The following is a 27,226-nucleotide window of genomic DNA, read 5'->3' as shown; positions in this document are numbered from 1 at the left end:
GCACAGTAAATTCAAAATGTCCAACTTCCTGTTGGACTTAGGGTATGGCTCCAAGAGGCTTTTTTGTGTGTCTGGACATGATACATGAGCATACCAAATTTCGTTCATCTACGTCAAATTTAAGGGTGGTGTTCTTTTAATTTGAAATTTTGGAGGGGGCACCCTTGAGCCATTTTGCCACGCATGTGCCCAAGATCCATAAAATATTAAATTTTTCACTACTTTCTGACGCATTCAATTTTCAATTTTATTAAAACAGCACCAAATCACAACAAAAGTCATCTCAGGGTACTTTTCACATAGAGCAGGTCTAGACTGTACTCTTAAATTTACAGAGACCCGACAATTCACCCACGAGCAAGCACTTGGTGACAGCGGCAAGGAAAAACTCCCCTTTAACGAGAAGAAACCTCAAGCAGAACCTGGCTCTTTGCTTGTGCAAGTTTCACGAGTTTTCAAGCATGTTTAGGCCCTCAAAAATGCGTTTCTTTAAGGAGGAGGAGGAGAAGAAGAACTTCAGTTTCAATAGGGCCTTCCCACCGCTAAGTGCTCGGGCCCTAACAATACTAATTTCTTCAACTACAGTAGGGCCTTCACACTGTTCGGTGCTCAGGCCCTAATAATAATAATGATAATAATACTAATAATAACAGTAATAATGATATCTTCAAATGCAATAGGGCCTGAGGAACAATAGGTTCCTCACATTTTTGTGCTCTGGCCCTAATAATGATAATCTCTATAAAAACAATAGGTTCTTTGCACTTTCAGTGCAAGGGCCCTAATTATCACCTTTCTCACAATGTCAACAAAAACTGAAAATGTATAAGTTTCGTAAAGGTAGAATTTATGGTAGAGCTGTTGTATTGTATTGCATTACATTGCAGAGGTGTTCTTAATAAAGTGCTCGGTGGATAAATGGATTATGGATAAATATAAATTGATAAATAAGCAATGTCTGTTTTTTATGTATTCCATCTTATGTATCTCATGTATACTGTGTTTTATAGAGCTGACTTTTTGTTGTGCAGTAAAGCTTTTCGTCATTTGTGAAGGGGACAGCTGATTTTCTGAGGAGCTAAATACCTTTTAGTCACTTTATGATCACAGCTGGTGCAGAAAAATGCCACAGCAGGGCACAGACAGGTGCTGTAATTTTGGGTTGTGAGTGTGTTTTGCTGTTTAAAATGAATCAGATGTTTCACTGAGTGGATGTGCAAATCTGACAAGGCAGAGAATAATTATCATGAGCAGCCAGAGTCTTCAAAAAAATTCAATTGAGATGACGGCTTTAAACGACTTCCAGGTTGTTTCTTGGAACATTAGGTTTCTCTCACATTAGATGGATGCGGCCCAGTCATTCCTCTCTCTAAGTCTAAGGATAGAAGAGATGCTGGATGTTATTTAGGACAAAACAGAAGGACAGTGTGTCCCCAAAGCCAGGGAGCAGAGAGGACTCAGCTGGAGTCAGTGGGACTGTAATGGAAGTGCAGAGAGCTTTTTCCTGCCTCATTCTAAACATCCACACAATAACATTTGCTAAACATAAATCCTCTGCTCTCACTGTCTCTTTCAATGCCCAGTCACATTCTGCTCTCCTCCTTCTCTATTTCACCTTGGTACATGCACCATCACTCTTTTTCTCCACCCTCTGTCTCCTCTATTTCCCTCCATCCTCTGGATATCGGTGTCTCACTGTCTCTCCTAAGCATTATTTACCTGCATACCTGCAAACCTCTGACAGATTGTGGCACGAACATGGCCATTTACCACTGCACACAACGCACTGGAATAATCCTGGCAGAGACATTCACATCAGGAGACATTAGCAGCAGCACTCTGGCATGACGACTGATCTGACACTTGAATGTATTTGAAAGAAATCACACCCTGACTGTTGCTTTTGTCATACATCTTAATCTTCTTGTATTATATTCTAATCCTGAGGCCAGTGTCTTACTGCCACCTACTGTTGCGAGTGCAGTCTTTTCTGGATTCACAGACATTTAGCTGTAAATTTTATAAGAAAGAAGAGTCATTATTACAGTTATTCTATAATTGTGCATTTTCACTGCAGTCTAAAGATTTAGATGAATACTTAGTCCTTTATAGATCTGTAAGATCTCTATCAGATGCAGGGGATCTCAGCTGTGGAAAAAGTACCATCACAGTGAAACACAATCTTCCTGTTATGTACAGACGGGTGACAAATTAAAGGAAAAACTGGTACAGGTCTGAATGCTTGACCCCTACAGTGAGGGGATGTGGTGGCTCTATTATGCTGTGGGGGCCATTTTGCTTTGGGTCCACTTGTCCCCTTAGAGGGAAGGATCACTGAAAATCAATACAAATTTGTTCTGAGTCACCATTATCCTATGATGAAACATTTATCCTGATGGGATGAACACCATTCTTCAAAAAGATAGGTGTTCAATTGGGTTGAGATCTGGTGACTGATAAACACATGATGTGAATATGATTCACATAATTTTCATACTCAAACCATTCAGTGACCCCTCGTTCCCTATGAATCGGGGCATTGTTATCCTGGAGAAGACCACTCCCATCAGGATAGAAATGTTTCATCATTCATCAATATATCCCGTTCATCGGGAACAATAGTATTTACAAGACTTTTGTAGACTACAAAACAACATGAGGTGCAACTTATTTTTTCTCTCCAATAACAGGACGTGCAAACTTCTCACAGCCATAAGCACTAGTTAGTAGTAACAGAGGAATTATGTGTATACCCCAATGAGGGGACATTGGACACACCAACAATATAACTGCAATCAGCAAGAAACAACAATGCCGTTTGCTCTTGAAGATGCACGCACAATCACACACACTGTCGATACAGATAGTGTAAAACATGACTAAAACATGACACTGCCCCCTAGGTTCTTCTGGCTAAAACTTTTACTCTTTTTCTGTAAGGGAAGTCAGGCAAAGCTGGCCTCCTTTGAGTGATGCATTTCACTGACCAATGCTATTTCACTCACTACACCAGCTGAAGAAGAAAATTGTGATGTTTTGATAACAAGGGATTGGCAAAAATCAGTAAAAGACACATGGGTCAGTGTTGTAGTACTCGAGTCCAGGACTCAGACTTGAGTCCAACTTGAGTCCTGATTTTCAGGACTCATGACTCGACCTGGACTTGAGAATTGATGACTTGGACTTGGACTCAAGTATTGGCTGCATTTGAACTCGGAAGTTGGAGGCAAAGACTCAGACTTGTAAATTGACAAAGAAGTTAAAGGTTTTTTTTGTTTGTTTTTGTTAGATTTTTGCAATAGGCCCTTCTAATTTGGCATAAGATATTAGCTACATTAATTAGAGATGCACTGATCGATCGTCCACTGATCTAAAAAGGCCGGTTTTCAGCTGATTGGCCATCGGTGACTGGCAGATCTGTCTCATACGTCTCATATTTTTTGCGGGTCAAATTTTCTGCACATAGCTGCACTATAGTTCACAACATACACACAGTGTTGCCACACTTACACAACATGCACATTGTGCACACAGCATGACAGCCACAGCCACAAACACACACGTCGTTGGTGTGAAAGCTCTTTAGCGAGTGAAGAAGACACAAAACTTGCAATTTGTAGTACCTTTAAGTCCAATTTTTTTTTTTTTTTAAACCGTATTAATTTTTATAAAGAAAAAATCAGAATTGGCAAAAATTGGAATCAGTAGGTCAGACTGTTAAAAAAAATTGGAAACCAAAATCAACCAAGAAAATTACATCATTAATATTAATATGAAACGGTGACATCTGTGTCATTTTTTTTTAATGTAATGTTTTTTTATTTGTATGTCAGCTCTTTGACCATGCCAGTGTGGAGCATTGGAGCCCATCTTGGAACTCGACTCACACTCAACCTTGATGACTCAAACTTGGACTCAGGTAATGGGCACTTGACTCAAACTCTTCTTTGGTGACTTAGACTTGGTTTGACTTGGACTCAAGATTTAGTGACTCGACTACAACACTGACATGGGTATAATAAATTCTGTTTTCTTTATTAGAATATATTTATGGGCAGGCCAGGCTTCCTTTGGCCTCCGAGAGAAACCGCCTCCATGTTTAAAGAGTCACTAAAAGGTGAGATGAAACCACTCCTCGAAGGTCTCTATTTTTAGTTAAAAAAGGGTGTCTGAAACTTAACTCACAGTAAGTCCAACACACAGAAGTCTGGAGTGACATAATAATAATCTGAAATCTGAGCAATTGTTGAGCTATGATGGAAAGAAAGAAAACATATATGCCAATGTCGGCCGATAATATCAGCCAGCCGATATATCAGTTGGGTTCTGAGTGTAATCCTCCTACTCCAAAAGAGATGATTAATTGAATGATACTACTGAGAAAATTATGCATACAGAAATGAAAGTCAAGGATTCCTTGAAAGCAGTAACCAGCAAACAGAGTGTCTAAACACATGATAAGTGTATTTCCAAACAGCGCTGTAGGTACTACAGGAAACTGACGTTATGTCCTCTGTATTTTTTCTTGGAATATGTGGGTTTTGGCATCCTGGAGGGAGTTATAACTACTCTAACTATTTGTAGTGTGTAAGAGTCTGCCAACAGCCAGATCACAACCTGCATGACAAATGACACCTGATCTGGTGAAATTTGGCTCAATTCTAAAATAAATCAGGGATGAACAATTCAGGGTTAAAACTGAGCCCAGTCCAAGATTTTATTCCTGGGAGGCTCTGAAGGAATATTTATGCCTTTATGTTTAGAGACAGACTTTACAGAAACAGTAAATATGAGAAATCCAAACAAGAAAAGTTAGACATTGGCTGCTGCACCTATGAGTTAGTGTACATAAAGTACATACATTTTTTTTTTTTTAGAATTAAGTCTCCCTTTTTTTGTTTTAGTGTTTTGTGATATGTTGGTTGTATTTACATTTTCTTGTTATGTGTATTTTGAACATTATTCTTGTATTTATTGCCATACTTTTTGTTTATCTATAATGTTTCTGGTGTTTTTTAATTAAACATGTTAAAAATAGATTTTAAAATACTTTCTTTTCTTGTCCTCACTCCCAGTCACATTGAAACCCAATGGAAAGAGGTTAAATGGTAAAAGGTAACTAATGAATTTCAGTCACAGTTCATGAAGATGCCATGTATAGAATGGGAATGCAAGGGAAACTGAATAATGGCACAATTTCTAGATGAAAACACTGATTGTAAAACATAATTGACACCATTCTGATCTAAAAACAAAGTTGATATAAAAACTAAAACATAAAAAGATGAAAATAATAAACCATGGGAATGGTTTTATAGTTGTCCCAGTTATAAAATCCTGTTTGTTTTTCCACAGTCAAGCAGTCTATCAGGTCAGTTTTGCTCCCCAGAGAGAAAAAAGGAAGTCCTAATTTTAGCATAGACCTGCCAACAAATATATTCAGCATAGCAGTTGTTTGATGCGTGATTATTCACAGGATATTACTTAAACCACAGACTGAGGCAACTTAATGACCTCTAGTCTGAACAAAGACACATGAGATTCTCAGGCTTGAAAAATGCCACCTACTCGTCATCTGGAATGGAAGCAGCTCTGTCATGTTATAAGCAGTGCAACATCGCCACCATGAGATTCACTGGCAGTACTGTCAAAGGAGAATCAGTCTTATATCAGCAACTGAAACTATTCAGGGCCCCAAGCACTGAAAGTGCAAGGAACCTATTAATTTTTTAGAGATTATTAGGGCCTGTGCACCAAATGGTGAGAAGGCCATATTGTAATTCGAGGAATTATTAATTGGGCCCCTGGCACTGAACGTTCGAGGAATCTTGTTTTGTGCAGGTTATTATTAGGTCCTGAGCATGTCTTTCTTCAATAGTGGGAGCAAAGACAGAAAATCACTGTACAGGTACATTTACACATAACTCTTGTCTTAGTAATAGCAAGAATGTTATGTTTGGTGCATGTAGATTGCTTTTGTTTAACGATCTGTGATGTTGTAATGGGTTATGAGTAAGTAAATAGCTAATTGAGCTAAGCTAGCAGCTACAGACTGATGAAATAATATATATTTTTTAACCCATTACAAAATTACAGATTATTAAACAAAAGAAATCTACATGCACCAGTTCAAAAATAGCATTCTTGTTATTACTAAGGTGGAAGTTATGTGTAAACATACCTGCACATTGATTATCTGTCTTCTCCACTCCCACTCTGTCTTCTCCATGGACTTCCAAACTCCCTCTCTTGTTTACTAACTGTGGATGTTGCGAAGTTGTCACTCTGTTTGAGACTGACCAATAGAGGCATGTCTTACATCTTTCATTGTAGGTCCTGCCCCAAAATTCAGCTCAACAGCAAGCAAAACTTTTGGATTTGCAAACAAAACCTTTGGTTTCGCAAAGAAAAGTTTTTGATTTGCATTTTAATCACAAATTTATTTTACTTGCAATAAAATGTGTCTTGATTGCAATGTCAACAGTTTTATTCTCAAATCTATTTTTTGATTGCAAACCTATTCTGTTTGATTGCATAATAAAGACTCAAAAGTAACTTCACATGAAAGACTGAAGCAGAGAGAAACAGTGAGAGAGATGCAGTTTAAAAGACATGTTACAAAGTGACTTGAGTGGAGCTCTCTGCTCAGCAACACAACACGACTTGAGAGCAGGAAGCAACAGTCTGTTAATTTTCACATTCTGTTTTCTTCAGGTCTCTCCTGAACATTTTTCCAGACTTAATGTTATGTTCTTTTTGAGCTGACAACATCAGGATATTGAACTCCTATGTCCACACGTAGCATTTCTCACACAGGATGAATTTCTTCAACCAATATTCCAAGTTCAGCAGCAGAAAACAAGAACTATCCTAATTAGTCCAGGCTTAAGGATTTATTGGTCTTCACTCCATCCAGTCACTTTAGCAGTGTGTTTCATTGATTAACAAACTTTCACCCACAGAGCAGGGACTTAAACCTGCAGCCTTTTCAGTCAAGTCGACCATGTTGGTTGCACAGATACAAAGATTTCAGCATCATTCAGTTTAGTTGGATTAAGTCATGCAGTATACCTCATCAGTAAAGAATGAAAATGTTCTTACCTTTGTAGTGTCGATCATCTTTGGAAACAAAAAAGAAAAGTCAAATCAGACAGACAGAGTCAGTTCATCTTGAAAAGTTAGAGTCAGAATATCTTCCAGAGAGTTCAGCTGATGTAGGTCACTAACATACAGTGTAGCACTGGTGTCAAAGCACTCAAGATGTATACACTGCAAAAACACAGTCAGTCACTGTGAGCCATTTTTCTTTTCAATGGACACATTTAATAATTCTGAGAGCAGATATTCAATCAAGTGTTTTCACATTGTTGTGGTCTTGCTTGGTGATCGTAATAAAATTCCAATATTCACTTTCTTACAACGATTTCTGTTGTGTTTCTTACTTTTTTCATTAAAGTCACCTTCTCACACTGGTCTGAGCAGTCTCTGCTGTTTTTGAAGGGCCATCTACATGACATCTCACAGTTTCATGCTATTAAACTAATGGACAGTTGGTGACATTAATGACTCCACAAACAGCAAAGAACCAGCAGAAAGCAAGGAAGAGGGCTGCTATCAAAGCATTCAAGTTGGGATTCAAAATATTAAAAAAATGGCTTTGACACAAAACATTCACCCTATTTTGTGCTATCTTCAATATTGGTGACTGAGCAAAAAATATTGAACATCTATCCTGGACATTTGTTTGTTTTGTTTGTGTTGTGTTTTTGCCATTTAAAACCTGAATATTTATACATGCAGCAGAATGTGAAGTAATGAGAGTGACTCACAGTGACACACAGGTTTGGGTGTGTCCCACTTGCCCAACTTATTGCACTGTGTTGTGTTTCGGCCCATGAGGATGAAGCCAGGCAGACAGGTGTACTGCAGCACTGTACCCTCCACTGGGGGCCCCAAGGGCCACGAAGATACTCGGCCATTTTCCAATGACGTCCACACTCGAGGACACAACAACACTAAGACAGAAAGACACAGGAGACTTAATTCTATACATGTTCTGAAGAAGCATTTCATACTTTGTGACAGTGTGATAGCAGCAGAGTGAGCTGCTGTCTGCCACAATGTCTTTTTAAATACAACCCCTGGGTTGCAGCAAAGTTGGATGTTTTCAAACCTAACAAATAATGGCTTTAATCTCTCCATATAAAGCAAGGAATGTCTGTCCATCCATATAGGTATTAAGGGGACGGGCAATGCTCTCTCTGGGTTCTGAGAAATCAGCCTGTTCTGAACAGGCACGTTTTGAACGGGCACTGCACTAGTCTTATGTGACATGTGACATGTTTAATACAGATGTGGCCGAAGTTATTGGTACCCTTGCATTTTATTAAAATAATGCACCATTCACCCTGAACAAAGTTGAAATTAAAATATATTTTATTATCAGTGCATGTCTATGTTTGGTTTGCAGTGGAACAAAATAAAAAAGTTGTGAAAATAACTGAATTCATGCTTATTCTACAAAGACATTCTAAAATAGCCTGGACAAGATTATCAGTACCCTTTAGAAGTTGTAAGAAATAATTGGTTTGTAGTGATACTTTAAGCAGACTATTGTGTTTTAATTAATATCACAGGTGGTTTTCAATCTTATAATCACTGATGCAGCCAGTTTAAAAGGAGAAAATTACTCACTCTGCTATTTTGTGCCACTGTGTGCATCACTTTGAACATGGAAAACAGAAGGAAAACTAGAGGGTGTTCTGAAGAAATTAGAAAAAGGTAATAGCCAAGTATGGTCAATGTAAATGTTACAAGACCAAGCTCCAAAGAGCTTGATGTTCCCGTGACCACTGTTGTTAAAAAGTTTAAGGCCCATGGAACTGTAGCTAACATCTCTGGATGTGGTCACAAGAGGAAAATTGGTTGAATGGTTGAGAAAGAACCAAGGAAAACTTCAATGCAGATCCAAGCTGATCTTCAAGTTCAAGGTACAATAGTTTCAAGTTGCACCATCTGTCGCTGTCTGAATGAAAATGGGCTCCATGGCAGAAGACCCAGGAAGACCCCACTTCTAAGAGAGAGACACAAAAAAGCCAGACTACCCTTTGCCAAAATTAATGTTGACAAGCCACAGTCCTTCTGGGAGAATGTGCTTTGGACAGATGAAACAAAATTAGAGCTTTTTGGTAAATCACACCAACCCTATGTTTACAGAAGAAAAGATGAAGCCCTCAAAGAAAAGAACACCATGCCTACTGTGAAACATGGAGGAGGCTCAGTGATGCTTTGGGGTTGCTTTGCTGCCTCAGGCACTGGGTGCCTTGAGTCTGTGCAGGTCACAATGAAATCAGAAGACTATGAAGGCATTTTGGAGCAAAACATACAGCCCAGTGTCAGAAAGCTGTGTCTTAGTCACAGTTCACGGGTCTTCCAGAAGGATAATGACCCCAAACATACATCAAAAAGCACACAAGAGTAGATGAGAAGAAAACGTTGGACCATTCTGAAGTGGCCTGCTATGAGTCCTGATGTGAACCCCATTGAACATCTGCAGAAAGAGCTGAAACTTGCAGTTGGGAGACGGCACCCATCAAATCTGAGAGAACCTGGAGCAGTTTGCTCAAGAAGAGTGGGCCAAACTACCAGTGGAGAAGTGTAGAAACCTTATTCAGAGTTACAGAAAGTGCTTGACTGCAGATATTGCCTCCAAAGGCTGTGCTACAAAATATTAAGTTAAGGGTACCAATGTTTTTGGCCATACCATTTTCATTAGTTTTATTGTATCAAACAATATGTTAAGTTGTAAATCAAAAACAAAGTTTCAGTTATATTCATTGTGAAATAAAGAATGATGGATACCATATACTTCTGTCAGTTTCAACTTAATACAGAGAAACTAGTTTTTTAAAAAAAGGTGGAAGGGTACCAATATTTTCGGCCACGTCTGTATTAGTAAACTTTGAATAAACAAGCAAACAGTGAGCCTATCAGCTCCATGTCTGAGTGCAGCAGGTACTGTTTGATATAAACATTGTCACATCACAGTGGGGTGGGGCTTCTGGGCTCTGACTTGCTGAGCGAGACAAAGGCACACGCCCTGCTCAGTTAAAACTGCCCAAGAGAAACGAATGAGCGCACACACACACACACACACACACACACACGACAAAAATACAGAGGTGGAGGCAGTAAAACTAGCCAATAGGAGCACAGACATGTTTGATTGGCAGCAGAATCAACCAGTGGAAGGCCGTAAACTGCTTCTATGGTTTAACCTCAGTTTAGTCTCAATGGTGAAGTTTCTGTCTAGCTTTAAACCATTTAATTTATCAATTCCTTATCATTTTAATTGATACATTTGTCAATTGATACATATATACATGGTTCTCGAGAAATAATAAGTAATCACCCCATTCTGAACAGGCACGATTTGAACATGCATTGTACTAGTATGTATAAATGTTTAAATGGCCAGGTATGTGTGTGGGTATAATCAAAATTCAGTCATTCTGTATATGGTTCTTTTGGAGGTAAATCCTTAGTGTGCATAAGCCAAAATTTAGAACAGATGACAAGATGATGTCAGATTACTTTCGCTATTTCTAAAACAGGAGCAAAAACCTTTTTATCAAAGGAAATGAAAAGAAACTAGAGAAGAGTGAGTTCATTTAGTATTTTGAGACAACTCAGTTAATTTGTTCATTCATTCATTCATTCATTGTTTTATTTACAGTAGACCTGCATTATGATGTGTTGTCATGTTAGTGTATTGTGATGAGTAGGGTGAATGTGTATTTTATGTTGACACCTTGTAAATTGTGTAGACCTCTGGAAAATAGCTTCTGCTACACAGAATCTAATGTTAATAAACAAAGTTTAACAATGCAGTACAGTACACACTATTTGTGATAGTGTATGGTACCTATAATAACTAAATCTCTATTTCAAAATTTTTATTTCAGTCTGTAATGTAGCAGTGGCAAAGCAGTCTGTGTTGTTATGATACAGATCAGGTCAGGACTACTGTGGAAAAAAGGTTTATTACATTTTGGTGTTTATATGGTGTGTCGTCCTTCAATTTTACACACAACATTGATTTGATTTTGGCCATGCTAGCAGCATGGCTCTGTCTGAATGGATGAATCCTTCCCCTGACTTTTACTCTTATGTCTTGTGTCTCTTGTGTCTACCAGCAGGTGTGTCTTCACAGGTACTGGATGAATTGCTATTAAATTACAGACATTCATGTTCCTCCCAGGATCATCTGTAACAACTTTAGTAACTGATTTTACCTTGTGCTATCACCAAAATTTCACTTGGTCCAACACTTTTATGATCAAATACCTGCTTAACTAATAGCATTCCCATCAGTTGTTTAGTGCAAATTTTCAAATATTAGCATTCTAACACGCTAAAATTGGATGGTGAACATGGTAAACATCATACCTGCTTAGCATGTTAGCATGCTGATGTTAGCATTTAGCTCACAGCTTAACTCTACCTGAGTAATGCCTCACAGGGCTGCTAGCATGGCTGTAGACCCTTGAGGGCATATTTACTAAAGATCTTCTGCCCTTTTTTAGGGCATATCTCACATCTCGAGAACCGTCCATCCAATCTACATTGCTGGGGAATCAAGCAAGTGCAATGTCGATGTGTTAAGTTGTTTGAGAAGTGTTGAGTTGTTGAGCGATTCTCAAGAAATATATAACAATACCTCATAAACAACTTTGATCTGCTTCTTCTTCTGCCCATGGAATCAGCGAGCGGAAATACGGACATGGCCAATCTGCCATTGTACTTTGTACATTGTACTTTTTTACATTGTACATTGTGGTCAGAGGTGCGATTACATCCATAGTGTTACTGACTTGAAAAAGTTCAAGAGGCAGGGCCCCGTTCATTCCTATGAAAGTTGCTCAGTGGCGCATGAAAAAAAGCGGTATAAAATTACCCAGATCTTCTGGGATCAATGGGCCCACAGAGCAAGCGCACAAGCAACTTTTGCCAGCCAAGCCAGCTACTTCTGGTTTAGCCCTCTGGCTAACTTGAATGGGGATAAAACAATTCAATCATGTGGCTCTTCTAGACTGTCGAAATGTGATTGGACCGAACGGATCAAATTCTGATAGGGAGACAAGTCATTTCACAGGGGTTGTGATGCTCAAAAAAAATTATCTGCTGATTTACAGATGTCTCTTTCACAATGTAAGTCTATGGGAAAACCATGTGTGATGACTCCTACCTTGTAGTGCACTGTGTTCTGATTTCTCTGTATCTGTGATTAGCCTGTTGGTCATAGCTTACTATGTCCTCTAAAACACAACTAACTTCATATCCTTTTATGGCTGTTATGTCATGCCATAAAAGGATCCCACTCCCCTTTTCTCTTTCTCTCTGGCATCATATAGCTAGTCAAGTTTGTACTTACACAAACGCAACACAATACATCTTGCACTCTTCATTTTTGTTTACTAGTGCAGTGCCCGTACAAAACATGCCTGTTCGGAGCAGGCCAATTTCTCAATACCTAGAGAGAACAGAGCCCGTCCCCTAAACACCGTTCATGCAGACTATTGGTAGATGCTACAATTTACCAATGCTCCCATATCACCTCAAATGCAGGCTAACGGTAGATGCTTAGATGCACTAGAAACACAGTGAAATGAAAACTTCTTGGTAGCCAGTTCTCCATATCATCACATATCCCAGGGGTCAGCAATTAGGTTCAACCATGGGCCACTTTTTTTTTCAGAATTCTTCATTAGGGGGCTGTTAACAGGTATAATGAAAACACAGGTCTATGTGTTTTGTTTATTTCTATTCATTCATTTAAGAACAAAATTGCTTTGTAAAACGGTGTAGGATTGTATCTGAGGGCTGGTGTCATGTTTAACATCAGTAACTGAGGACTAACAGCTTATTTAAATCCTTGTCTGGCTAAAAATGACTCATGAATATATGTTCTGTGTTGACTAAAGATGTACTTCACACACACAATAAACAGCAGTCTGCTTCATTCCTGATTGAAGATCTGTCAATTTGTGTTTGTGAAGAACTAATCTGTTCAGGTCTAAAAGGCTAAAGTTGTGGAATTAAAACAGTGTTAGAATTCACATATTAAAATGTGATTTCTGGTCCGGTAATTAGACCTAATTTCAGCAGCATGCACAAGAGCACAGAGTTTCTCAGACTTCATGTGGGGGCAATATTAGGTGAAACAAGGTTATATTCATTGAAATTTCCATGACCCTTGTATTTATTTTGATATCTACAGTAGATTTGTGAAAGATTATGTAAAAATGTTGATGTTACTGTTAAAATCAAAACTTCAGCTTTCATCAGGGGCCAAATGACAAGCACCCAAATTATTTCTAAATTTCTTACACTTGTATATGAGAGGAATAGTTCAACACTTTAGGAAATATGTTTATTTTCTTTCTGAGCGTGAGATCACTCTCATGTTTGTGTGTAGTACAAAGAACAAAGCTGGAGTCAGGGTTCTGTATAAAATTAAATGACAATTTGAACTGGAACTATTTCTTGATGAACAACAGTTTATCTATCCGCCCAGTGACAGTGAAAATATACACACCTAGCAACACTAAAGCTCACCAATTTGTGTCAGGATGTGGTATTGAGGCTAACTAGCTCTGTACTTAACACACAGAAATGAAATTGCATTTCTCCTTTAAATTCATTTAACATGTACTTCCTACATTGTACAGTATATTTCTAAGTCGTGGCAGTGCAGAGCATAATACTTATGCATTTATTATAATCATGGTCTCTAAACAGAGGATTTCTGATGTTGATATGTCTCCATCATTAACTGTTATGGAACAACACAGACATTCATCGGTGTACCTGTTATTGGGGACTGATTCAGTTACTTCATCATTGCTAATCCACCACTGTGTCCACTCATTCACTACTTCATCTTCAGAGGACTAGTTTGAATTCAATGACAGTGACATCTTGAGGCCATTCAGGTTAGAGTAGAAGATGATTGTGTTTTATTTCTTTAGATTTCTCTGCGCTGTGTCCTGGCTGCATACCCACAGGAAGACTGTGTTCAACTGGACTCCTCTTACCTGCATCATAAAGGGAGTGTAGGTCAAGGTTATTTCACAGGAGAGGCACAGTATTTAGGTGTGAATGTGACAAAAACAAGCCTCAGCCATGATAATTGTATGTTCAATCAGAAACAGACAATAATTCATAATCATAATATGAGTTTCTAGCAGAGGAAAGTAACTAAATACATTTACTCAAGTACTATACAATTTTTAGGTACTTGTACTTTACTTGAGTATTTCCATTTGATGCTATGTTATACTTCCACTACATTTCAGAGGGAAATATTGTACTTTCTACTCCCCTACATTTATTTGACAGTTACTTTTCCGAAGAAGACAATGGATAACATTACAAGATTTTAAAATACAACCCATTGTTAAAGATGAAATCTTTGTGGCTTTTGATGTCTTACAAAAAGTACTGTGTACTCAAGGTCTTATTTCAGGTGTCTATGAGTTGTTAACAGTTCCACCAAATAGTGATTTTTCCCTCTAAACTTATCTTATGGTTCCATATCAAATGATCCAATATTTCACCAAAAATCAAACATTAAAGATAAAGTTCAAAAACTGAAACGAGATTTGTGATCAGAACTTTGTTTTTTCTTCTTTCCTCTCCCATTAATCATCTTACAAGCTCTCAGATTTATATGGTGACCCTTTGGAGGGGCCCAACCCCTAGGTTGGGAATCACTGGACTAAATTAGCTAACTGTATATAATGTAGTTCAAACTAGCCCCACCTCCATTAGCTAAAACAGTAACATGCTGCTTACACACTGATGCTTCAGTATTAATAATCTAATGATGTCATATATAATAATATAACAGGGACCAAACCACTACTTTTACTGCAATACTTTAACTACATCAAGCTGATAATATTTATGTACTTTTACTGTAGTAGGATTTTTCATGCAGGACTTTTACTTGTATTGGAGTATTTTTACATTGCTGTATTGGTACTTTTACTTAAGTAAAGGATCTGAACTTCTTCCAACACTGAGTTTCACTATGAAATTGAAAGTTACACAAGATATTAACAGCTAAAAATCACCAGAGTCTATTCTGACTTTTCTCACAGAAGTCCAGACACCAGGACGATATTGGCTTTTGATTAAGGGGGCAAACCCCACACAACATCAAAGCCACATTGTGTGGGGTCCAGGGGAAATACAGTGGCACACAGTGTAACACAGGAAAGAGGAATACCACATCCATAAAATTTAAAGAAATAATAATAAAATAATGAATAAGTCAGTTTTTACAATGAGTCGTTATGGTCTCAATCTCTAAATTCAGGCCCTCTAATAAGTGTACCAGTGGTCATTTTGGAAATTATTGCTCCGTTAATAAGATTTGAAGACTTGTACTAGCTTTGATGTCTGCCGTGTGGGCATTGATTGACAGCTGTGATTGACAATTGCCTGGGACGCTCTCCCCGCCTCTGGGACTATCGAACTATTGTTGCAATATTTCACTAAGTTTAATGTTACTTGATAACGATATCTGCCCTGTTAGCATAATTTCGCTAATGTAGCTAATGTTAGCTCTAGTGTGCAGTGCTCAGTGTTCCCGGTAAGCTAGCATTAGCTTGGGTCCGAGTTAGCGGAACGCGTCTCCAAAATGTAAAAGGCAACACCCTATACTCCTTATTTGTAAGATCCTGGCTCCAAATGGAAAAGATGGCATTGAATATAAGCTGCAACTCTTGGCTTCAAACTGGCTCCAGTGCAAACCAATGGGTGACATCTCACCTCTCTATGTCCATTTTTATATACAGTATATGGAAACAATACTGTCCAGCTGTTTTAAAACCCAGAGTCTCAACCTGGAAAGAGAGTTTTAAGTGCAAAAAACATGCTAGAAATTAACAGCAACTAATGACACTTCTAAGATTTGATAACACAAACATCAATGCAGTAAATATCTTTTTAGGAACAAATTCATGATTTTGCATTTCCTGTACCTTTAATGTGACAGACAAAATGTTTCTGAAGAAAGCCTTGAACGTAATGATGCTAAGGGATTTTGCCTGTGAGGACAAAGAATGCAGGAGTCTCTATTCAGCATAAAATCACCACAGAGGATATCTGACCTTCTGTGGCAGAAGATCAGGCACTCAGTGATGAAGTATACATACAGTATGTCTGGAGCAGTGTGTCAGGTGGGAGATGAATGGATGTGTGAGTGGAGAGTCAGCTGAGGTCAAACTCACAACATCTGCTGCGCTGGCTCAGATCAGTCCACGTGCTGTTGGGCAAACACTTCCTGACCTTGGGTCCCACAATCACCCTGTTGCCCCTGCAGATGTACTCTATCTCATAGTCCACAGGGAGAACCTGCACACTGCGGATCTACACACACACACACACACACAAACACTGTATTGTGAGCTGTATTGTTTGTAAAGGTAGAGAATGCATTTTGATCATGTATAGTGTAGACTGTGTTTGTATCTGCAGATGTACAGGATGTGTTCCACCATCCAATCATGCTCAGAGTCCTTTAGATACAACACTTGTCAGTTAATGTAACATGAGTTACAAGGAAATACTACTGCACTGTGAGAATGCTTACACAGAACTCAAAGATGGTTCATATTGATAAATTGATGTTGCAAGTAAATGAGTACTTCAGTGGTTTAATATTGCACTCATAAAGTTCATACATTTTAAACAGAAATATGAAAAGAAAAATTTCCAGTCACTTCTACTTTGCTGTTTTTTTATTTCTGTTGAGCTCATTGTCAAACACGTCATTTAATGTGAAACACATCAAGTCTTGCAATGGTTCCAAAGGCCTAGTATCTCTCATTCATGTTATGCTTTTAATGTCAAACACCTGCAGGAAGTGGTGGGTATGACATGACTCTGTGCTGTGAAAATGTACATTTTGCTGAATGTGAACTATTGTAGTACCAGTAATTACACTTGTCCTCAGTGATTTTAACCAAGCCTTTACTAGCAACCGGCCTGTATTTATTCATTCATTATTTGAATTCTGGCTTTGATTTGAGATAAACTAATAAAATAAGATAATTTTGATATTCATCAGAACATGATGTAAATTGAGACTATAAATTAAATATAAACTTTAGGCCATACTGACCAGCCTTAGTTCAATCCACACAATCATCTTATGCTGACATGGTGACATCAAGTGTGCATAAATTTGGTTGTTTTATGTCAAAATGTTACCACTATTATGGGTGAAGGGACGATAATAGTGTAACCCTATTACAGTGTTGCATTTGTGAAGTGAATACCAGACTTGTGACTTTGAATTGTTCTTTCTGCAGTTTTAATCAGTGTATGGTAGCAGCCATTCCTCACCTGTTCTTGTGTCAGGCCTCTGTACCTTATCCCTCCATCTCTGGGAGGACGGATGATAGCACAACCTGAAAGAGAGACATACCGTCAGGTGGAGCAGAAAACAACCCCACCCTCACTCCAGCCCCTATCTTTCTCAATCTGTCAGCTGTTAATCAGCTGCAAGACAGATGACTCTGCTTTATAACACTCATCCTGGATCCTGACAGCTTGTGGCGGTACTGATCCTCCAGACCACAGCTGATCGGAAAGTAGCCTGAGAACCAGCTCCCAGCCACATAAAATAAAGAAAAACAAATAATAGTCACTTGGAGAAACCACCTCACAAGGTTCTGTACATAGGGAAACATCCCCTTAATACACAAATGCCTCTTCAACAATAATGAAAAAATGCCTCTTCGATAGTTATAATGAAAAAAATGCCTCTTTGATATGAACAAACAAATGCCTCTTTAATATGTATAATAAACAAACAAAATAAAGCCTGCAGTTGTTAGGCTATCATGAGGCAAGCACAACCCCCTGCACAAACAGCACTAAGATCAACCGAATGCAGGTAACTTGGTTGAAAGGATTATTTTTCGTATTCACTCAAAAGGTACCCTCAAATCAGAAAGGCAAAAGACCAGAAAGAAAACTCAAAAGGGCCTGAACAAACCAGAGTTTCTGTCTGACAGTCTCTACATATGAGGTCTGCAGCCAGTTGAGGGAAGAACAGAGTGCAGTGCAGTTTCTCTCCTCTCTTAAACCCCAGAAAAAGGCATTGCCACACCCTGATTGGCCAAGAGGGGAATGAACTTAGCTGCCCTCAATTACTATTTGGGAGCCAGTCCCTACACCCTGCACAACAGGTGATCTGAATACCCCTCCAATCAACCCAGAGGGATTTCGACATGCAACTATCCGAATTCGGAACAGGGAGACAGGGAAATGACAGCAAGTCCCACGAATGGGTGGCTGCTACAAGCTACACAGACAGTCCAATTTAAGAGTCTTTGAAAACAATCTTATATTGTTTCCAAAAACATTATTATGGTAATATTCTGTATTTTTCTTCATGTCAGCAGTTTATTTATACTCAATCCCATACACACTGTCCCGCTGCTAGAAATACTCACTAGAGCACCAAATGTGGATTGATCCACTGCTGTACCATTTCCTCCTGTTTGGGTAACATTTGTTAAGAACTACAGTGAATGGCTGTTTTAGGAAATTACTGAGACTTTTTAAATAATTTAAATATATATTTGGAAGCCGTTTTTAAATACTTACATCCTCAGAGTGAGATAGAGAGATACTTTGTCATGACAAAGTAATTAAAGTTAGGGGGTGCTAAAAGAAACTCACTGTATTTCTGCATTTATGTAATTTGCTGGGATGATTTATTTCTAGCAACTATTAACAATATTGTAGACCAATTTAACAAGTCAAGCCAAAGTCAATTTTATTTATATAGTGCCAAATCACAACAGACATTATCTCAGGGCACATAGAGCATGTCTAGACCATACTCTTTAATTTACAGAGACCCAACATTCCCCTATAACCAAGGACTTGGCAACAGTGGCCAAAACTCCCCTTCAACAGGAAGAAACCTCAAGCAGAACTGGACTCTACATGCCTTGACCTTAACAATGTTTTAGACAACAGTACAGAAAGCAAAGTTGAACAAAGCAGCCTCATCAATTACACACAACACTGTATGTAAGAGCAGAAAATTGCGAGAGAAATTGAGAGGAAGTCAGTGAGATGCATTCTTGAAACAGAAGAGAAAAGGTTGTGAGGTTCTCATCGTTCATAGAAACAAAGTGCAAAGAGAATACAGGCCTACTCTAAACACCATCAGACTTTAGTGCAACCCCTACAGTGCAGTACACTGTAGGGGTAATGATCTATGCTATCATTAAGAACTAAAGAACCATGTCCTCACATCTAAATGATTTTAACATGCTAGTGGCATGTCTCTATGGATGGCAATGTTGCTCTGTGCGTCAGTAGCTGACTCCACCTGGTTTGGTCCAGACTGAACAACTACTAGACTGGCACAAAATTTCTTACAATTATTTATGGATGCCAGAGAATGGATCCTAATAACTTTGGTGATCTTCTGACTTTTCATCTAGCGCCATACATGGTAAAATGTGATAACTGCAGAGTGGCAGTAATTGAAAATAGAGAAATGTTGCCTTATGTGGGCTGTAGACTCCCACTTTTGCTAATCAGCTCAGCTGTAGCTGTCTGGAATCAACTCTTTGGCTGACAGTGTGAGCAGGGATGGAACATAAACTGGTGGAAACTGACTCATGTCATCCTTGGTTATTTTAATTAAGACACAGTAGAACTAGTAGACATAGTAGAACTCCTCTGAAACAGCTCTAGTATTATGTGCACACAAGTGAAAGTCCAACCTTGCCAGTGCATCAGCAGCAGTCACACTGCAAATGGAAATAAGAATTTCGATAATAAATGGATGAATAAAACCAAAATACAAGTTGTATCCTTCCACAAACACAGGTATACACATTTAAAATTATAAACAGCTGATTTTTATCATGCATAATATGTGGTGCTGCAGCACCCTTGGTACTCCACTTCCTGCATCCATGTCAATAGGAACCAATGGCATTGGGGTTGAGAGCCACATAAAAGTAGGAAAGTCAAAATATTGAGAAATGGAGTAACACATTTTTCATGGGATTTGCTGAGAGTAAGAAAAATACAGAATAACACCAGACTTAAGGGCTCAGTATACTTCAAAGGAAGTGCTTGATAGTCAAAACCCTCTCCCCCTACACCTCTCCAATGTCACAATAGAGGGGCTGTGTCCAACAATTTCTGTAACTTTCTGAAACCCACAATCTCTCAATCACGACCACTTCATGCAGCAAAGGTAGGCAGAGCTTGAACTTCTCTCAAGTTCTATTTTTCCATTCTTCACACAACACTGCACACATGTCAATTCCCTTATTTGATCATTCCTCAAAATCTTTCTGGTACACCATCATGAAGGCTGTTCCAATGCGTTTATTTCTGTTCGGAGGATCAAGGATCAGGGAGCACTCCTTGAGTGAGGATACACTAGAGCAGCCTTTGAGGAAATCTTTTACCAACTGACACACCCATTTATTGGAAATCGGTTAGCGATTGGACGCTGCAGCCATTTGGACTGCTCTGATACCGCATCAAAACATCACCACAGTTTGATACTGCCTTGCAAAAATAACAGATTCAATTTATGTGTTGGTCTGATCCACAAAAGAACCACAAACAAGTTAAAAAGTTAAATCAGTTTTATTTATTTAGTGCTAAATCACAACAGAAGTTATCTCATGGCACTTTTCACATAGAGCGGGTTTAGAGCGTACTCCAAAACATTTGGCGACAGCAGCAACGTAAAACTCCCCTTTAATGGGAAGAAACCTCAAGCAGAACTGGGCGGCGGGGGAGAGGAGAAGGGAGAGAGGGAGGGGGGGAGCAGGTAGAAAGAGAGCATGGCACAATGCAAGTTCCACATAGAGATGTATAATAATAAAAATAATAATAACAATAATAATAAGACTAATTAAAGCTGCAAGCAGCATTGGTCGGGACCTCACACTCTGGCCCGTCAGGATCAGATCATTTTGCTTTTTAAAAATGAGGGATATTTCTTACAAGAGTGGTGTGCTTTTATTTTGAAAGTTTGATTGACATGTGTACTGTCAGGTGTGTAGAGACAATAAGTAACTGCAGCTGGACACAGAAAAATACTCATATATTTGAATGGAGAGTGTGAGCGAACCCACACCTTTTTGAACATTTACTGCTTCCACATAGTTTTAGTTACAGACTTCATTTGAACTTTAAATGAGTCACAAGACTTTGACCTACAAATCTTGAATTCATATGTTTTTTCTATCTTTTACTGTTTTTGACATATTAGAGTTTGACTTTTAGAGTCTTTTCTTGCTCCTCCTGTGATTTTATAATGAGTGTGTATTGCGGAAAGTTTCACAGCACTGAGGGAGTGACATCACCAGGAGCAGTTGGAGAGGAGGATTTTAGAGTATGCTTCTTGTAAAATATCATATCCTCATACATCCCATGTCTTTGGCCAAATCTTACATTAAAAATCATATTTTAGTAGGAAATTTCATGGCGAATCCATTGATATGGGTTTGAAAGTGGTCAGACTTATCGTTTAGACGTCAGAAGCCTCTGTTTGACGCAAAGTTCATGCCTCCTCATTGTTTTACATTGTAAGGGTGATGTGGCACTGCAACTTTGAGGGCTTATAAAATCCAAACCCTTTGAGTTATTACAAAGTTTTTACCAATTTTTTTTCAACATAGCATCATAAGTCATCTAATAAAGTTTGAAGCCGATACCATTAACGCCCTCAGAGGAGATAGCGTTTGTTCGGGGGCCAAAATTGGGGCAAAGTCTTATTTTGAAAGGCTAATTGCGGACTTCCTGTTGGATTTAGGTCAGGGGTGTCAGCATATGTTTTGTAGGTCTTGATGAGATGAATAATTGAGTTTTGGTTTGATCTCTCTACTACATTCCTACGGGCCGTGGCGGCCATTTTAGTTACATAGGTGGCGCTAGAGAGCACATTTTGGCACTTTGGGGGTTAATTTTTACATTTTATCAAATTTTTCACCAGACCTGATGTGCATGCCAAATTTGGTGGGTTTTTGAGCATGTCTAGGGGGTCAGATTCAGGGTTTAAGTGGCGTAATAATAAAAAGAAAGAAACGAACACATGAAAAACAATAGGGCCCTCGCCCTTAGGCAAGGACTACTGTTTTACAGTAGTCCTCTGCCTTTTGGGTTCGGTCCCTAATAATAATAATTGCAGCAGTGGGTGTTGAGCAGGATCACTGTGGCAGTGGGTGGCTTGCAATCACAGATCCAGATTCTATAGCTCTGGAGGCAGAAATATGAGGAGCCGCTGGCTGGGTAACACCAGCTGGTCATCTCAGCTGCTAGCAGCCCAAGTCCTGCGTCGTAATCCCGGGGAGAACATGATCCGATGAACTGATCTGTGCAGCTCTTTGGTGATTTACCACTGGCTTTGACATCTCTGCAGCATTTTGATATATGATATAATTCCTTTTGGAAGATAATTGTTGGCTTCACAGATGAAATCTAACAATTGTGGCCACATGAAGCTTAGCAAAAGTTGAGTCAGGAAGATTTTTTGCATGCTCAGGTCGTTAGTATAATATCTCAAACCATGGCTGCAGTTGAGTAGTCTTTTTTGCTTAGGAAGGTTCCTAACTAAGTGAAATGACCCGGAAGTATCTAAGTGGCAGCCATGATAAGAGCTGGTCGAATTCTTTAAATGCTAAGGAAAAGTGCATCAGTACTTCCTTTCTAATCTCCTTTAGCATAGGGTACACTTGACCATCCTATACAAAAGGAAAGGAGATAATTCCGTCCCACACTGCCTTACGGCACCAAGCGATGCACCATTCACAAACTCAAACAATTAAACCCACATTACACATCCACAGCAGTCCGTGTATCCTCTGTCCAAAGCTGTGTTCAGCTTGTTTTATAACAGGATAAACAAATACACAAAGCATTATATGTTTTTCATGTGAATTAAAAAACAGAAATTTGCGTGCTTTTCCTGTTTTCATCTTCAAATCAGCAATTGGAATAGAAATTAAACCAAACCCAGAAAACAACTTGTATTTTGCTTTTATTGCTATATGTATATTATCTGCCCCTACTGCATCTCTTCAAAACACTGTCATTGACTATGCTTGCTACAGCATCTATAGTTTAGATAGATAGATAGATAGATAGATAGATAGATAGATAGATAGATAGATAGTCAATGAATCAATGATAACCGGTCCTGTCGGCGTGTCTGGAGATTTGAATAATCAATGAAGTTAGGCTGCTTTCCACTTTTTCTTTCCCTGTACAGTGTTTCCCTGTTGAGCTGCAGTGGACGGATCATAACAAAATGAGGGAATGTGGCACTAAAACAACTGTAACGTTTCTTGAGTTTATTAAATACCTGCAGGGATCACCCACATTAAGAAAGATGCTGTATGCATTTACGCACCAGGCACAGCAGCGTAACATCATTATTTAAATCACCAGACATGCCGTTTCTTCACACAGCCTGTATCAACCATAAAAACTTTAAAGCACAATCAAGTCAACATTTCAAGTTGTGTGTGATGGTTCTTAAGCTGTTATATGCACAGGCTAATAACAGATCATAATCGGCATATTAACCATAACACAGAAGTTTTTCAAGAGAAAGGGATATGAGATGTTTTTAGTCAGATGATGGTTTTAATTCATCATGTTTGAAACTTAAGAATGATGATATGAACAGTAGTAACATGTTCTGTCTATCTTTCATACATTTAACTTTTATTTTCATACAAAAATTGGGATTCAGGAGGGTGAGCATGAGCAAGCATTCTCAATGTGACAATGTCCTTTCAGTTTTGTGGCTGTATTTTGTACTGTGTTTTGTGGCTATATTCCTTTTTTAATTCAATTCTGACCTTGGTAATTGTGACGGGGCACCCGTGAACGCTCCGTCATGCCCTAACCAGCGTGCGTTTCTCTCTCTCTCTTGGCCGGAGAGAAAGCGCCGGTGCCGGGAGCGCACAGCGCGCAGCGCTCCCACTGTTCCTGCAGAGCCATGCTCCGGTTAAAACTGTTCCTTGCAGGCCCGCACTTGTGTCCCGCGGTCCTGCACTCCCACAAACTTTTCCCCACTGTCCGAACTCTTTTCTGCACGCTAGGCGTTCGAGGGTGCACACTCGGCGCTGACGCGACACACACACACACACACACACACACACACACACACACACACACACACACACACACACACACACACACACACACACACACACACTTACCTGCTGCTGCTGCCTCTGGTTGCCTCTGGGCATGGGCCAAACTGAGGTACTTCCTGGACACCCCATAAATAGCGCTTGGTGGCGCGCTTAGGAGGGTCAGGTGACCATGGACTATACCATCAACATTGTATGAACTGATATTTTATGGTTTATTTTGGTTTGGGGGTATTGGGCCATCGCTGTATGGAGGGCGATTAGTGCCATTTTTCCTTTATGTGAAATATATCATTGATTTTTGAATTTATGTTTGTTGTGATGTCAAATTTGAAAGTAGTACACTATAATTTGTTAATTGGTTTGCCCAGGGGAGGGGCTAAGAATATATAAGGGGGAGCTCTGCTCATTTAGGTTGGTTGGGTTTTTGGTCGTGGTTAAGTAACAATGTGGGTGACAAACTGCCAGTGTGAAACCTGTCGTGTAAATACTTTTTTTTGTTATTAGGGTTTTTTTCCACTCCTGCACTGTAAATATTTTTGCCACTCTTGTTTGGGGGAACTTGGTGTGAATAAAAAATCACCACGCTGAAGTTTCTCGTCGTCTGAGCCATCATTGAAAGCGAACCCGCGACAGTAATGAAGTAATATTTTTCACTGTGTTGTGCACGTTTATATATCCTGCATGAAACAACACGGTAAGAAAGACCGGGGCAAAGTATCTGAGATGCGCTTTTTGTTGTCCGTCTTCAGAACAATGTAGTTTCACCAGGACAGACCCACATCAATAACATCCGCCGTCGCATAATTACGTAGCCCAGTGTGAGTGCAGTCGGATTCTCTCAGCACCGCAGTTGTCGGTGACGATACGAGAGACTTTCTGACCACAGCCCATCTGTCATTCCCATCCCTCAGGCATGCTCACCTGTAATTTCCTTGCTGTCATTCCACCGGATGTCAATTAAGACATCAGTTGATTACATCTAACCAACAGCACGGAGACACACCTTCATTTGTCAGCCTTTTATATTGTGGTTGTAAATATGTTTTCTCTCTCTCTGCCTTAGTGCTGCTTTCATGCGCGCCCTTTTGCGCGCGTGCTGCACACCTATTGCTCACATGCTTGCTGCAGCTCACATAATAACGTTACAAATGCAGCTCGGTTTTTAAGTGTTTGCTCCTCGGGAGACGTGGCAGGGATCACCGCTTTTGCCACCGAGCTAAGTTTGCTGCTTTATCCAAATGTAGCCTGTATTAAAGCTCCGTTTGTCAGTAGTTGCTGCTTTCTGCTGCTGTGGGGACCAGCAGGGTCTCCAGCAAGAGAGTTTCGCTGTCAGTGGAAAACGTGAGTGTGTAAATATTAAGTATTTGTGTGTCAGAGACTTGGATTTATTAAACGATTTCACAGGCAGCCTTGCTGTCTGTCTTCAAACTTTAATTTCCTCCCTTTCAAACAGCAACTGTTTAGCTGGTCCAAACCGCAGTTTCGTCGGAAAATGCGGTAAAGTCACCATGGCAGATTATATCAGCTGTTGTTGCTAATTAACGTTTATTCCGTGAGTGAGATGCTGACAGTGAGACTTGTCTGTCTGGTTCAAGTGCGCTGCGCAAGCCGCTGTCTGTGTTCAGCAAAGATCACTCATCTGAGAATATGCCTCCTTGCTCCGTTTTTGTTTGTTGCTCTTGCCATTAGTCTGTATGTTTGTGTTCAGCCAAAGATCATCTGTGAGAGAAGATGCTTTCTTGCTCTGTTTTTGTGTTTTGTTTTTTGCTGTTGCATTAGACAGTATGCTCTTACAGGGCTGGCTCTAGCCATTTTGGTGCAACACTCCCCCACCCCAACAACATTCCACCTAAATTACCCTACCAGTACTGCCTCATCACCACCTACTCAAAAAAAAAAAGGACAACAAACATCAGATAGCACAATGGTTTCAAGACATCATCATCGAACCACTAATCTTCTGATTAGTGAACGACCTGCTCTACCTCCTGAGCCACAGCCAGATAAAAATTATTTATCATTCATGTTATTGTGACTATTCTTTTTTTTTTTTTTTTTTTTTTTTATGAATACCTTTTTTCACACTACATGACAAAAAAGAGGGGAAGCCATCAAATTATAATACAAGAAAATTATTAAATGGGTAGAACACACATCCTCCAAAAAGTTTAAACATGAAATCAAAATTGATTAGTTTGAGAACAACATTCAGTACAGGGTCCAAACAGTGATTCTAATAATACTTATTTGGATTTAAATTTTTACCTCAAAAAACCCCCAAAACAAACACTTTTGCTGGTAACTTTCTTTGGGAATTATGTGGCTCCTTTTTTTGTAAGCAAGAATACAGTCTAACTGAGCATGTGCAGAGTGACTGTAATCACTGTAGCTTGTCTCTGATTGGAGGAATTCAAGGTGTTACAACCGTCCCATGTTACAACTGTCCCTGGTTTCCCCTACCAAAGAATGAATAAATTACTAAATATTACCAACTACCTGCCAGTAACATCCAAGACACTGGCACTTGGTTATTCATAGATTACACTTGATAGATTACTAAAGCTATCATGTCATGTGCCTAGAATGTTCTGGACTGTTCTCATGGCTTTTGAGTGTTTCATTGCAATTGCAGTCACTAAGTCCATTACTGATTAGTATGTAGGGTTTTTTTGTGTGTGTGAGAACAGCTTGCAGCTGAGCAGTAAACACTATTTTTTACCCAGCTTCTCTTGAATGATTTTCTCTCCATTCACTAATTTTCAGCAAAAGTGGTGGTGATGGGAACTTCTTCCATCCTCTCATTTTGGAAATGTAGAGTCTTATTTTTCCTGATATGACCCTCTGCTGACTAACTCTGTCTTCATCATATCAGACAGGGCTGGCCAGTCAGCAGGTTCTATTGATGCTGCCTTAATGGACTCACATACTTCAGGATCTGTTCCAGTTGATGGGGTGTCTGCAGGCTGTAGAGTAGTAGCAGTGTATGTTGTGTCTGTTGT

At 39.2% G+C, this 27,226-nt stretch overlaps 1 protein-coding gene across 1 annotated transcript in view; it reads right to left on the bottom strand.

Moving 5' to 3' along the window:
- Positions 1–25,118, bottom strand: part of LOC121912573 (gamma-aminobutyric acid type B receptor subunit 1-like) — a 29,887-nt gene extending 4,769 nt beyond the window's left edge. The window contains exons 1-6 of the mRNA XM_042434784.1: positions 25,036–25,118; positions 24,291–24,424; positions 17,416–17,480; positions 16,299–16,437; positions 7,830–8,015; positions 7,102–7,119 (exon numbers count right to left, since the gene is read on the bottom strand). Of these exons, the coding sequence (XP_042290718.1) occupies positions 7,102–7,119; positions 7,830–8,015; positions 16,299–16,437; positions 17,416–17,480; positions 24,291–24,424; positions 25,036–25,118 (625 nt within the window). The remainder of the gene's footprint in view (positions 1–7,101; positions 7,120–7,829; positions 8,016–16,298; positions 16,438–17,415; positions 17,481–24,290; positions 24,425–25,035) is intronic.
- Positions 25,119–27,226: the final 2,108 nt, after the last annotated feature.

Source organism: Thunnus maccoyii, chromosome 15, assembly GCF_910596095.1.
Source record: "Thunnus maccoyii chromosome 15, fThuMac1.1, whole genome shotgun sequence".
In the NCBI taxonomy this organism is placed as follows: domain Eukaryota; kingdom Metazoa; phylum Chordata; class Actinopteri; order Scombriformes; family Scombridae; genus Thunnus; species Thunnus maccoyii.
The sequence above is the reverse complement of the archived record's forward strand: the minus strand, read 5'-3'. Positions and strand labels throughout refer to the sequence as shown.